General features: G+C 34.3%; 1 protein-coding gene across 1 annotated transcript in view; it reads left to right on the top strand.

Annotated features, from left to right (window-relative positions):
* eIF4B (eukaryotic translation initiation factor 4B) overlaps positions 1-14,250 on the top strand; it is a 111,803-nt gene that overhangs the window by 39,375 nt on the left and 58,178 nt on the right. The window contains exons 3-4 of the mRNA XM_035350242.2: positions 314-498; positions 6,100-6,213. Of these exons, the coding sequence (XP_035206133.2) occupies positions 314-498; positions 6,100-6,213 (299 nt within the window). The remainder of the gene's footprint in view (positions 1-313; positions 499-6,099; positions 6,214-14,250) is intronic.

Here is a 14,250-nt window from a genome sequence, read left to right on the forward strand (position 1 = left end):
TCTGTTTTGATTTATTGTTGTTGTTGAATCATTTTTGACAAAATTCTGTATTAGCAGACTTCATTAATGCACAAGAAATTCTTATTTATCTCTATTTCATGAAACTGAAAGTGGTATAAATGGTATACATGTATTATTTTAATGTTTTATTTTTGTCATCCTTTGTAACTCATTGCCTTTAGTACTATCTGAGTTAAAGTTTTATGATAACCTTATGTATGAGTGTTATCCATTTATTAATATTTGTCATTTGACTTTAACACTGTAATAACTATCTTAGTATGCTGTTAACATACTATCAATAATTTTTCAGATAGATACACTTTGGACTTCAAAAAAGAAGAAAAGGTTGTACTGCCCACTGCACCAAAAGCTGCTCGTGGTCCAGATGTAGATCTTAGTAAAGTTCCTACTAGTCCTCCATATACAGCATTCCTAGGAAATCTGCCTTATGATATATCAGAAGATGATATTATTATGTTTTTCCGACAACTTCAGGTTTGTCATTTAAACCATGAAGGTGTTTTGTTGTAAATATTTGGCACTGTGTTTAGGAACTTCATCTGTATTTTCCCATATTAATATATTATTGAAAAAATAAACCTTTTTTTAATTGTATGAAGTAAAGGAAGTATGGTAATCGCAAAAACTTTTTAGGTATCATATTTCAGAAAAAGTATCAATTTTGACTACTTTAAAATCTTTTGAGCAATGTTTTTGCATGAAATGTGCTTATACGGACAGAATAAAGGACTTTTTTTCCCAAAATGGATTTAAAAGGGATTCAGAAGAGATTGTTTTCATGACCTTTATACTTATGTATCTTGCATAGCTCAAAAGCGAATAGCTTCAGAGCGTTGAAATTTTGTGTAGGGAACTGCTATAACATGTAGTTGTGCACCTCCCTTTTTGTTTGCAATCAGCCACATCAAATACACACACACACACTGTTACTGGCTTGGTGAGCTCAGTTATTATTAATGTTAATTATTATGTGTTGGTAAATTGTGCATTTTTTGCTTTAAAAGTGATTGAATTATGTTGTTCGTATGTTCCAGTTAAGGTTTTTATGCCTTCTAGTTAATCTACATGCAGCAGTTAAGAAACTATCTACAATTTAAAAGTTGTTTAAGCCTAACAAACCTGCCATTTAGTTACATTTGAAACTAGTAGTAGAATAGTGAATTATGTCAATTTCTGCACTAACTTCAGTGTCTTTTTGCTGAATGGGATCAAAAGTAAACTTTCAGTTTAATGCACTGAAGATTCTGTCTTCGTGCCCGTTAACTGAATTGCTTGTTTTTGTATAGAAACTAATTTTACTTGCAAAAGAAATTTTGAACTGTTTTTAACTGTATTTGATGTTTTTCCGTATTTTTCAATTTTTATGAAGATTTTATGTTTTGAGTTTTTATTTATTTTTGCCTTGCTGCAAAGTGAGAAAATTCACTGAATGAGAAAGAATTATATCTGTATTGAAATTCTAGGAAGTAAGTTTAAATGAAATGCAGCAGAAAATGTATATAATTTAATAGGCTGTATAAGGAAAACATGTTGTGTCAGATTTTTACTTGTAAATTTGAAGAAAGCTTTATTTCAGTAGAATAAAGTAACTTAATTTTTTTGCAGATTTCAAGATCAAAGCTTTCAGCTAATTTTAAAATGCAAGCTTACATTTCCTAAATTGTAAAATGAAAGTTTACAAATGCTAGGCAACCTGCATACAAAAGGGCAAGAATAGTTAGAATTAAACTTTGACTGTCTTTTAATTGTACTGATTACACTGAGTTTTTTGATATCATAGCATTAGAAAATGCTACTTCACTTTCGGTGATTGTAATGCTTTTAAAAGTTTTACAGAATTTTACCTCTTTCTGAAGGCATTTTTGTAATTCAGCTAACGTTCTTAGGGCTCTTATTATTATTATTATTATTATTATTATTATTACTCCAGCTTTTTCATCTTTCACATAACTTTAAGGAATACCATTTTAAATATTAAAGAGTAATATAACATTATTATTTCTGTTATTGATTTGATTCTTCAGTAGCAGTTTGTAAAAGATAAATATTTTCTGGTAAAGCTGTATGGATTTTTTTAATAGTATTAGCACTTGATTTCATGCATATACAGGGTTCGTAGCCGTCCTTACAAGTGCTTATAAGTCCTTATATTTGAAAACAAAATATAAAGGCCCTTATAGGTGCTTACTTTTTCTTTAAAGCCCTTATTTTTTTGTTTTTAGTGCTTATTTTTTGCTTTTAGTGCTTTTTTTTAATTAACGCACATTTTTCCTCCCATACCAAAGCTGAAACTAAATAAAAAACTTTTCTTCCTTATATGGAACGTCAGATGGTGAATTATACTCCCGGAAATAGCTTTTCCCCCTTTCTCTGCATTAACATAACCTATGGTGCGCACGAGAGTACAGACAGTTGCACGTCGTTCTTTTGGTCAAAGAATTGCGAGAACCGTAGAAAATTCCGGTACATTCGGTATTCTTTTCCGTCCACCCAAATACTACACACATTTGAATTTCTATCAAGATCTTAATAATTTGCATTCTAGTTCCGCGTGGTCAGTTCATATTCGTGTTTATTATGATCGTTATGCTTATATTATGAGCATATGTATGAATATTTATAATAATATAGTTGCAGTAGCTGCTGAAGTGTAAATAAACTTCCAAAAATGGGTATATTTTTACACGGATTAGCTTTCTAAGGAATAATATTCGGAATGGCTTAACCCTTTGAAGGGCACCGGTATATAATATATACCGGTTGTTTGTTAATTTTTTAACCTCCGAAAAAATGCTAATTTTACTACACCAAAAGCTATAATCGTAAGTGTCTAGTACTTTCTTTCGATTCTAAATAGCAACATCACCCTATGAATGCTCAATATTTTACAATTATAAAACTAATATACCTCGTTCCAAGGTATCATGTTGGAAGATTGATAAATTCTATTGGAGGGAAAGAAAAAATTCAAAATCTGCAAATATATGACGTATACATGCTGAATCATATATATTTACTTCATTTCAGTCAGAAGTGATAATTAACAGAAGATTATTTATACGATTTTAAAACCGGTATATAATATATACTGGCGCCCACACTAAGGGTACCACGCCAATAGATGGCAGCACCAGTCTTCTCCTTTTCTACTCTGTGACATAACAGAATTTATTTATTATTATAACAGTTTATGACGTAATAATTTTTCATGATTAACTTATATGTCATTTATGACTAAATATTATGTTCATGGAGGACTGGGGAGTTTACTGACCCTGCGCTAGGACTGAATACAAGTGTATTAGTTTCATTTATTATTTGTGTACTCAGCTCAAGTTTCATTCGTCTGTGTTTAGCTAAAATTTTTATTTCAGCACTTATCTCTTTCCCAAGAGAAAGACTCATCGATTTCAAAATTGCCGTCTGGGGTCAAAACTTTACACAATTGTGGGGGTTAAACGTGGCATGGTAGCCCCCAAAAGACACCTGTTGCTTCCTGTTTTCCAAAATCCTAGAATGTAAGAAAAGAGGTGATTGACAACCCATTTGTCATTTGGGAGTCACGCCTTCTTCCCTTTGTGAAATGTGATAAGATCATACAAAGGGAAAACTCACTTAAAATGGAAATGTACTTAAGGTCCATCTCATAGTGTAATCACAAAAACTGCTGGTTTGAAAGCATGCCTTTATTCTTTAGGGAAATTCTTTTTAATTCTTTGTTAATTTCAGATGAAAGACTAGATAACACAAGAGAAATTTGCACTCTGGTTGATACAAATAGGTTGTTTCGGAAATAAATTTTCACAGTTGGTGAAAGGAGGAAAAATATTTCTAAGCCCCGTTTTAGATGCAAACTAAAATTTATCCAAAAGTTGAAAAGGAGCCCCTATGAAGCCAAAGGGATTGAAAATCAGAATAAGAGCTTTGAGGTGTATCAAATAATAAAACTGTTTAATGGCGTTTCTTCCTGAACAAAAAGATATATTACAACCTATATTTACAAAAAATAAAAAAGTGACCCTTACGGTCCTCGATGATCTAAAGTGTGTGTGCGTGGAGGGGGCGGGCGATTCTTCGTATCATAGTATGAAGCATGGTTTTTTTCACATATTATCTGAAGCATAAAATATAACTTCAAAAATGCAACATAGTTTCTGAGCTGAGTCGGTCGTAGTGCTTCATTTTTCAATTTTTTTAAATTTTCGGCTGAGTTACATCTGCTTGTAATATTATACTAGTTCAGTTACAGCGTGATACGGTTTACACATGCAGTGTTATATTTGCTAAATTTTTTTATAAAATAATATTGAATTTAAATCAAGTTGAAAAGCTTTTTACCGATATTTTACATAAGTATGTTCAGCTGGGTTGCATCATCAAAGTGCATAAAAAGATAAATTTTATTTTTAAAATTTTAAATTTCTGCTGAAATTTTAAAAAAATTTGTCTTTAGACTTACATAACTATATTCAAGCGCTCATCACTACAGATGCACATCAAAAGTACCCAAAATTAATTTAAAAAACAGATTTACAGTTGGCGACTACCTAGAAAAAAAATGTCCTAGAGGGGCGCCGGTATAAAATATATACCGGCTCTCAAAATTCAGGATTTCGCTTTAGATTCTTTTTAAGTCTCAATTTTGTGTCCTTAGGGTCCATAAGTTATAGTTCATGCAAAATTTTACCACAGTTTAAATTATTTTATATACCGCCCCTCAAAGGGTTAAGGAAAGTAATTGAACAGTCAGAATAATTTTTTTCCCCCAATACATTATACATTTCGGAGGTTGGGAGGTTCTCTCCTTTCTCCGCAAAATCTCTTAATATTGAAGCAGCGGTCTTTTTTTTTTTTTTTTTTTTTTTTGTCACTGTCCAATCTGGATTGAATAGGACTAAAAGTTTTGCGGTCTACCCAACCCAAGCGAAGAATGATTCTATTCCAGAAATTTAACGCAGTCTGTTCAAAATTAGAATCAAAAACACCCCAGATTAGTAAGTCTCTTTCTTTTCCTTTATTTAGTTCTTTATTCTCCGAATACCGACAGCTGTTGATTCCGATTGCGTAATATCACATATAGAAGAATTACGCTGCACGTATTGTGCAATATAATGTATGCGATATTTTGCAGAGATAATTAATTTGATGTTCAGTCTGAGATTTATTTATGAACACTTAAAAGAGTTTTACTGTGCTTTCTAAGCAGAATATTTCTCAGTTCCGTTGGTCTATATTTATATGATGCACATATCGAAATGTCAAAATCATTTATTTAGCCGAGAAATCTAAAGAATGGCTACAATCTCCCCCCTCCTCTTTTTCCAGTTACGCTCGACTATACGGAATATTCAGCAATTTCCGAGTATGCGGGTTAGTTAAGCTTTTACTGTTTAAGGATGACTGCATGAAGCAATTTCCCTTCTCCTGATTTCAGAAATGTTCCTCTTTTTTACTTAAATTACTTTGCTTGGAATATATGTTAAGGGAAAACTGTAATGCAATGAAAATTTAGAAAATGTTCAGAATTTTGATTTAAATTATTGAAATATTAATATGAGTGGAAAAATAAATTGTATTTTTTATTAGGTGCCAAGCGAGTACAATTTATATGGCTTATTATTATTTATTTTCTATATTTTGAACTGAAATTTCATCATTAAATCTTGTAATATAGTTTAGTTCTGCATAGTTTTTTTTTCTCTCATTGTAAACTAATTCTGTAAATTGAACTGTCATTTAAAATTTAAAAAAAAAAAAAGTTGTTTTCCATGGTTGAGGTAATGCTCATTCTCTTAATAAATATTGCATTGCTCATATTTTAAATTGCAAGTCTAATTTTTCTTTTAAGGTTATGCAGTTGTGTATAATGTAATTAGACAGGTGCTTATTTTTTTTTCTTAAAATGTGCTTGAAAAGTGCTTATAGGTGCTTATTATTTTAACTAAAATGTGGCTATGAACCCTGATATATAGATCTATATCTGTTTACTCTTTTAAAATTTCACATCAATCATTAGCATTAAACTGATTTTCTAATTTTGTTGTACTTTAAATAAATTTTTGTATGTTTCTTTAGGTTAAGAATGTTCGTCTTCCAAGAGAAGGAGATAGAGGGCGCATCAGGGGATTTGGGTATGCTGAGTTCAATAACAGGCAAGATCTAATTCAAGCTTTAGCTTTAAATAATGAGGTACGCTTATATTTCATTGAGATTTTATATAAAGACCTTTTAAGAATTTTAATTTGCTGTAAAATGCTTGAATGCTTTTTTTTTCCTGTAATGCTTTAAGTTTTTTAAAATATCACTTTTTATGTATTAAAATGACTCCTTATTCCAAAAAAGGCAAAATTTGGATTATAATTGTTTAATATTTAAAATAAATGAGGGTTGACTGAAGACTGATATATATATATATATATATATATATATTTACATTGAATTGAATGACCGTATGCACCTAGTATTATTTTATTTAAAAAAATATTATCCTCCATGTTGAAAGACATTTTTTACATTTTTTTTAAATGATTAAAAAGTATGAAAGAGGCTGTTTTGTGGCAAACACTCTGGGCATAACATTTTTCATATCCTTATCCAAAAAAATCTTTTTTCACGTAGATGTCTTCTGTATGGAGAACATCCAGAAATCATATAGTGTGAAATCTACATTATAATAAAGAGTATTTGCATGTTGTCATTTCAATTTTAGACAATACTGCTGATGTGGCATAGCAGCAACATGCAGTCATGTATTGTTTTGTAATTGCAGTCTGTCCTTTTTCCCCCTTGTAGCCATACACAAATTGATTTTCAGGATGCTTTTGTAATAATCACTATTCACTGTTTGCCCATTTGTTGACTCCATACTTTCAGTAATGCCACAGGGTGTTCTGTGAATCACTTCTGTGTAAGTCTTCAAAATAGTTTTGCCATTGAAATATTGAAGCATAGCCTTATACAAACATACCTCTGCCATGAGACATCTTTTTGATCTGCTACCACTAAACATTAAAAAAGGTATGATTTTCCAGCTGCAGGTTCAGGCAAATTTCTGTATGGCTCAAAGCAAACATATGCAAGTTTTTAAAAAAAAAAAACTTGCATATGTTTGCTTTGTCTGACAACATGAGAGAGAAAAAAAGAAGCCTTAGAAGTTTTCAGTCACCGTATATAATCATCTTTTGATATCACTGTTTCACTCTGTTCCCTATTGTGCTAATTAATAAACCAAATACTTTTTGTTATTTTTGGGGGAGATATTTCGTATTAACTAAAAATAATTTTTTTTAAAGTCGGTGTCTTTTTTTATGCTTTGTTTAAATTATATTGACTAAATTCATGCATTGAAAAATTTACATTACATTTTTATCATGGGGAAATGTGTATCCTAAAACATGTTAGCCATGTATTTATTTATTTTGTTTAAATTTTGTTACTTTCGATGAACAAATAATGCTAGAATTTAGCTCTACTACTTTTTAAAATTATGATGATATAAGTTCTTAAATTAAAAAGAATGGGTAAGGGATCAAGGGACCAAGGCATTTGGATCACGGAGTACTTTTGCAATGAATTGCAATTACCTCCACATCATCGTTCATAAAATTGAAATAAATAAGAGAGAAGCAGTTGCTAAAGTAAAGGAAAGAGCAGTTATGCCAAAGTCAAAAGTTGCTTAGGGTCCTTAATTGTTAGGACGCAGGAGGAGAGTACAAGAGTTTATCACAATTGAAAGGCATTTAGCCCCCCCCCCATAGTGAATTAACTGCAGGTAGCTCAGGTACAAAGAGAGAGCAAATGCGCGAAAAGCGTGAATGGTTGCTATGGAGACAGATCAGCTGATGAAGTGAGGCGCAGTTGAAGGAGAACCGGTCCTCAGGTAAGGTAAATTATTGTATCCAAGCGTATAGCTAAGAGCCTTGGTGATGGTCGGATTGCAGGACAAAGGAGGAAGAAAGAGGCAAAACTAGCGGTTGCAGAGGAGTCCAAGTCTAACATTAACTATTGACTTAACTGGAGCAGATTTGGGCGGTGAAGAACCGTAAGGTGAATGAGTGTAAGAGAAGTTAAGTGTAGTGCACGAAATTAATTTAAAGGTAATTCTTACAGTGGAGTTTAATGTGTCTGTATTCAGCCGGAGGCAGTAGCTGAATGAAGTGGTCATTTTTTAAAAGGAATTAATAAATTTAATTAAATATATTAAGTTTTAATTAAGTAAATTAAGTCTGGCAAATAAGATCTTTGCAAAGGCAGGTTAAATTTTCTTACTGTAGCACGGGGATGGATTCGTGGGAAACAATGCCAGATTAGGTCTGGGGGAAGTTAGAACAGTTAAGAGTAGCCGGGTTAGGCCCGTGAAGTACTTTTAATTTTAATCAGATTAGTTTCCCTAGTCAAGCAGGCAAACCTTTTTAGGCTTCCAAGGGAAGATGTTATAAGATCTGTTCATTACAGCCTTAGGTCGCTTGGTAGAGCTGGGTTCTGCCGGAATATAGGCAGGTATAGTGTGCTGGACTGGGTTACTAATCTCTTCAATACAATTAAAGAATTTTGCCGAAACATGCTTGAAAATAGCATCAAGGAGAGGTATTTTGAGGTCAGAATGAAGTACTTCATTACGAACGTACCAGTGAGCATTAGTTAGGATGCGAAGCGTGACGTTTTGAAAAACTTGTATCTTCTTTAGATGAGAATTAGCTGCAGTGGCCCAGATAGGAGCTGCATTTGTGAGTATTGGCATGATGGGGCTTGAGTAGAGGAGTACCTTGTTTCTAAGAGAGAGGTGGCTGGTTCTTGAGATTAGTTGCATGAGTTGAGATATTGTAGTCCTGGCTTTAGCTATTATATAGGTGATGTGAATGCCTCAGCTAAGCTTCGCATCCAAGTAAACTCCTAAATATTTATAGTAATCCACCCAAGGTACATTTTCGTTGTAGAGCTTGAGTGGTTGGAGTTGGCTGTGGACATTTCTTTTTCTGGAAAAGAAAACTGTGGCAGCACTTTTGGCAACGTTAATTTCTATTTTCCAGTCAATGAGCCAGGACTCTAAATCTGACAGGTATTGCTAGAGATGATGAAGTGTGTGATGGAGTTCGAGTGTTGTGAAATAATGGCAGTGTCGTCTGCATAAAGTGCCAGATTGACAGCAGGTGATTGTGGGATGTCATTTACATACAGGTTCAATAAATATGCTCTTATGATTCCGCCCTGAGGGACACCGGCCGGAATAGGACGGGGGGGGGGGAAGAGAATTTTTAATTTTTACACAGAATTGTCTATTACTGAGATAGGAGTGCATTAGTCGCACAAAGTCAGCTGAAAATCCAAATCACATGAGCTTGTATATAATGCCGATGTGTCAACACCTGTCGAATGCTTTAGCTACGTCTAAATAGACGATTGCTCTGGGCATTCTATTGCGAGCACCTGTATGAATGATTTCCACTACTCTCAATAGCTGGGCTTGAGTGGAGTGTTTAGCACGAAAATGGAATTGTTGAGGAATAATGATATTTCGGTTTCGGCAGAAATCTTTCAGGTGTCTAAGCAATATAGTTTCGTAGAGTTTACTAAGTGAAGACGGGAGGCCGATCGGCCTGTAATTTTGAGGGACTTTGGGTCCGAAACAGGTTTTAGAATGGGAATGACACAAGCATTCTTCCAGCTATTAGGATAATATTTTAGCCTTAGCATAGTGTTAAACAAAAATGCTAGGTAAAGTATAAATTTAACAGGGAGGTTTTTAATCATGTGGTTATTAATGTTATCCAGACTTGATGCCTTTTTGGGGGTTAAATCACATGTGGTATATGCAATTTCTGTCATTGTTGTTTTTATGAGTTCTCCTGAGTCTGGTGCTGAGGAGAGAAAATTGTCAACCTGTATTTGGACTTCTCGCCCGTGCGGAGTGCAGGTATCGAACAGAGGTCCATTATTGAAAATTGAAAATTTTTCTTGTAAGCTGTCTGCAAGGCGTTCAGCCTTGTCAGTGGTGCCCATTAGGGGGGGGAATGTCTGTTTTTGGTTTGTGTAGCCGAGCGCTAGCTTCCCAAAGGCTATTATTAGTGGTCTGTAAGGACTCAAGATAGTTATTGTATTTATCATCAGTTATTGTATTTATCTTTTGATATCAGATTTAATCTCTTTCTGGAGTCTTCGTAGTTGGGTTCTGGTAGTTTCAACTCAGGTTCTTTGCCAATATCTACGAAGACAATTTTTAATTTTGATTTTTTCTTCAATGTTAGCCGGGAGTTTAGAATAGTTGGTTCTAAATTTAGGAAATGAGGCCGCATCAAATGCACCTTTGATTGTGCTGGTGAGTTGCTCGATAAGAGTTATCAACTTCATGATTATTGCTCATTTTGAGGATGGGTAGTTTATTAGAATTCAGAGTATGCCGAAAATTGTCCCAAATAGTGGAGACTTGTGCTGGTAAATTTTGATACAGTTTAGGGGGAGGTGAACCAGGTAGTGGTCGCTTGACAATTCCAGAATCACTTGTACCAAATGAGCTAATCGTATGTGTTTGAACAATGCCAAATCAATAATGGATGGAGTACCTATGCCACCAGGGAACTGATAATGTGTAGGTACTCCTAGTGCTACAATTTGGATGTGGGCGCCCTGAGCCCAATTTTTAAGCTTATCGCCATAGTTGTTGGCAGTGACGCAATCCCAACTTCTATGACAGGCATTAAAATCTCCTGCAATAATCATATTATTTAAGACTCCACTAAGTTTTTTGAGATCAGGGATAAAATTAGGACCCTTTCTCGGAGGCATATAGCAGGACGCTACTACTATGGGGGGTAAATTTTTAACATAATTTGGACGATAGTTGCCTCGAGAGCCTCCATGTGCGGAGTTGGAATTCTACTGTGTTTCACAGTGCGTTTTACATGAATTGCAGTGCCATCACTAGTGCGAATAGCGTCACTGTTGCTAGCCGCTCTGTCATTGCGGTAGCAGAAATAATTGGAAATATTGGCACGTACCTCAACCAGATGAGTTTCTTGAACGAGGAAGAGGTCCACAGCATGCTCACTGATAAAATCCCGTAATTCGTGAATTTTTGGAAGAACGCCGTTAGCATTTCAGTATCCGATAAGGAGTTCTTCTCTATTTGAGGCGTTGAATGTGAAGCCTTAAGAAGTAAAAGCACAGTAGCTCTCAAATATGAAGAATGCTCTTTCAGGACCGGTAGAGGCAGTGCGTAGTTGAGACAGGGCCTTCCAGAATGCAGCCAGGAGAGTCTCTGATCTATACTGAACTCTCGAGAGATCTGGAAGACACTCCTGAGAGTGTCGGTACAAGAGTTGTTGTCAGGCACAGCAGGTTGGGCTAGAACCTGGGCAAGTGGTTTCTCTGGTGCAGGAACTGGTGCCAAAACTGGAGCAGATGGAGTGGCAGTCTTCCGGGATTTGTACGCTCTTTCGCTACTTTGGAAGAGAATAAGGGGGCCGTGCTGCTAAATGGAGCGGGAGCGGGTACAAAATTTTGTTTCCCGGCACCTTGGGAGTTTGAAATAGGGTTTGAGGGTCTCCTCTGTTTCTTGTTTTTGTTTGCAGGATGTCTTGGGCAGAAATTCCAGTTGGCAGCATGCCTTCCAGAGCAGTTTGTGCAGATGTTCGGTTCTTCGACCGGCTTCGGGCAGTCCTGGGCGAAGTGGGGTCCGGCACACCGCAGACATCGGATGGGAAGAGTACATACGGCACTGGAATGGAAAAAAACCTTGGCACCTCCAACATTGAGATACCTTCCTTGCCTTTCCTTCCTTTGTGTTTTTCCACTTCTATATCGATGCCAAACATCTTGGTTTCTTCGAAGATATCGTACGCACTGATGGTAGGATAGAGTTGTACAAGAAACAGGCATAGGGTGCTGGGATTTGTAACGGCGTAATTGTGTTACACTGATTATGCTGTAGCCCATGAGGATTAATTCAGATTTTATGTCTTCTGAATTGGTTTTAGTCGGAAAGCCTCTTATAATCACTTTCAGAGGATGATCCTGACGTAGGTGAAAAGACTTGAACTCCGTGCCTTGATTCCTCAAGACTTGGTTCAACGGAGCGGTATTCCTCTTTGTAGTCTACAGTTATTCTTAGATAATGCGCTTTCATGCGGCATTGGGTGGCTGGAACTGTGCATTGAACAACTTTAACTAAGGGAGCTTTTTATACAAGGTACTATATTCTTTTCCATACTTAATTTTCTAAGGGCCAAGGTCCTGTATACAGGGAATTTCATATTGAATGGGACAAAAAGAATAGCATAGTACACATTCTGTAATTAATTTATTAAAACAATATAAGTTCTTAACTCTTTGAGGGGCAGTATATAAAATAATTTAAATTGTGGTAAAATTTTGCATGAATTTAACTTATGGACCATATGAACACAAAATTGAGACTTGAAAAAATTCTAGAGCGATAGCCTGAATTTAAGAGCCTGTGTATATTTTATACTGGTGCTCCTCTAAGATATTTTTCCCCCAGGGAGCTGTCAATTGTTAATTTTCGTTTTAAAAATTAATTTTGCATACTTTTGACGTGCGTCTATAGAGATGGGGGCTTAAATGTAGTTATGCAAGTCTGAACTCATGAACTTATAAACTTTCACTAGACATTTAAAAGTTTAAAAATAAAATCTATGTCTATGCACTTTGATGATGCAACCCAGCTGAACATACTTATGTAAAATACATGTAAAAAGCTTTTGAAACTGATTAAAATTTAATATTGTTATTTTATGAAAAAAATTAGCAAATATAACACTGCATGTGTAAACAGTATCATGCTGTAAATGAACTAGTATAATGTTATAAGCCATTTTTTATTAACCGAAAAATAAAAAAGTGAAAAGTGAAACACAATGACTCAGCTGAAAAAGTATGTTGCATTTTTGAAGCTAATATATTTTACGCTTTTAGATAAATATGTAAAAAAGATCATGCTTCATACTATCATACCAAGTATCGCTCCCCCCTACAAATGCCTTCTATTATAGAGGCTCATAAGGCCCCCTTTTTTATTTTTTGGAAATATAGGTTGTAATAAATGTTTTTGTTCAGGAAGAAATACCATTAAACGATTTTATTATATAATACACCTCAAAGCTCTTATTTTGATTTTCAGCCCTTTTGCCCTCCTAGGAGCCCCATTTTCAAATTTTGGATAAATGTTGGTTTGCTTCTAAAACTGACCTTATTTTCCTCCTTTCACCAACTGTGAAAGCTTATTTCGAAAATAAATGGCTTGGTTTGTTCCACTTGAAAAGTCAACTAATTTCCGATCATTGAGAATAATTACTTGGTTTGTTGATTTCCATTTAAATTTTTCATGATTAAAATTGAAGTTTCTTTTAAAAAAATTTTTATAATTATTAAAATAATCTGTTAATAAATAAATTATTATTTTATTAATTTGCAGCTATTGTGCAAGTATTAGGAAATTTATTTTGATTTATTAATGTATTTAATTTAATTCAATCATGTATCTATATGTATTGAAGGAAAAGGGTTCAAGGTACAAATTAAGAGGATCATTTTATAATTGTAATCAAGAAAATGCCATTTACTAGTGAGCTTTTTTGAAACTGTAGTGTTATGTAGCCAAACCCATGGCTACTTGAAGAATGGGTAAAGTAATGAACATTCTTTTAGGTTGCAAAATTATGGTAAAAATTTATGAATTCGCAGAGAATCTGTATGATTTATACCTTTTTCAAATTTAATGTTTCCTTTAAATAAGATGAATCGAGTGATTTTTTTTGTGGTACTTATGTATTAATGCAACCTCCATGGTGATTTGGTGATCTTTTACAAGTAAAAAGGTAAATGTTAATCAGGTGCAAGTTGCTGGCTTTCACGTACGTACGCATGTATCTCGCATAACTCAAAAACGAGTCAGAACGTTGAAATTTTGTGTATAGGACTGCTATGACATGTAGATGTGCACCTCGTACTTTGGTTGCAATCGGTCGCACCAAACGTATATATAAATATCTTATATCTATGTGGCTTAAGTGTTTGTTGCCGATACTTTGTTGGTTGCTTGCGTAACTGTAAATTGTTTTATTCCCCGTGCAGTGCAGTGCATGACGAATATTATGAGAAAGCTAAGCCGGAAAAATAAAAAATACAAGAGCACGTTCATGTAACATTTAATAAATAAATTTAACATCTGTTTGTCACCGATAGTTTATTGGTTGCTTACGTAACTGTAAA

This window comes from Stegodyphus dumicola, chromosome 6 (genome assembly GCF_044657685.1).
Source record: "Stegodyphus dumicola isolate Sdum_Otavi_A_Nest chromosome 6, ASM4465768v1".
NCBI lineage: Eukaryota > Metazoa > Arthropoda > Arachnida > Araneae > Eresidae > Stegodyphus > Stegodyphus dumicola.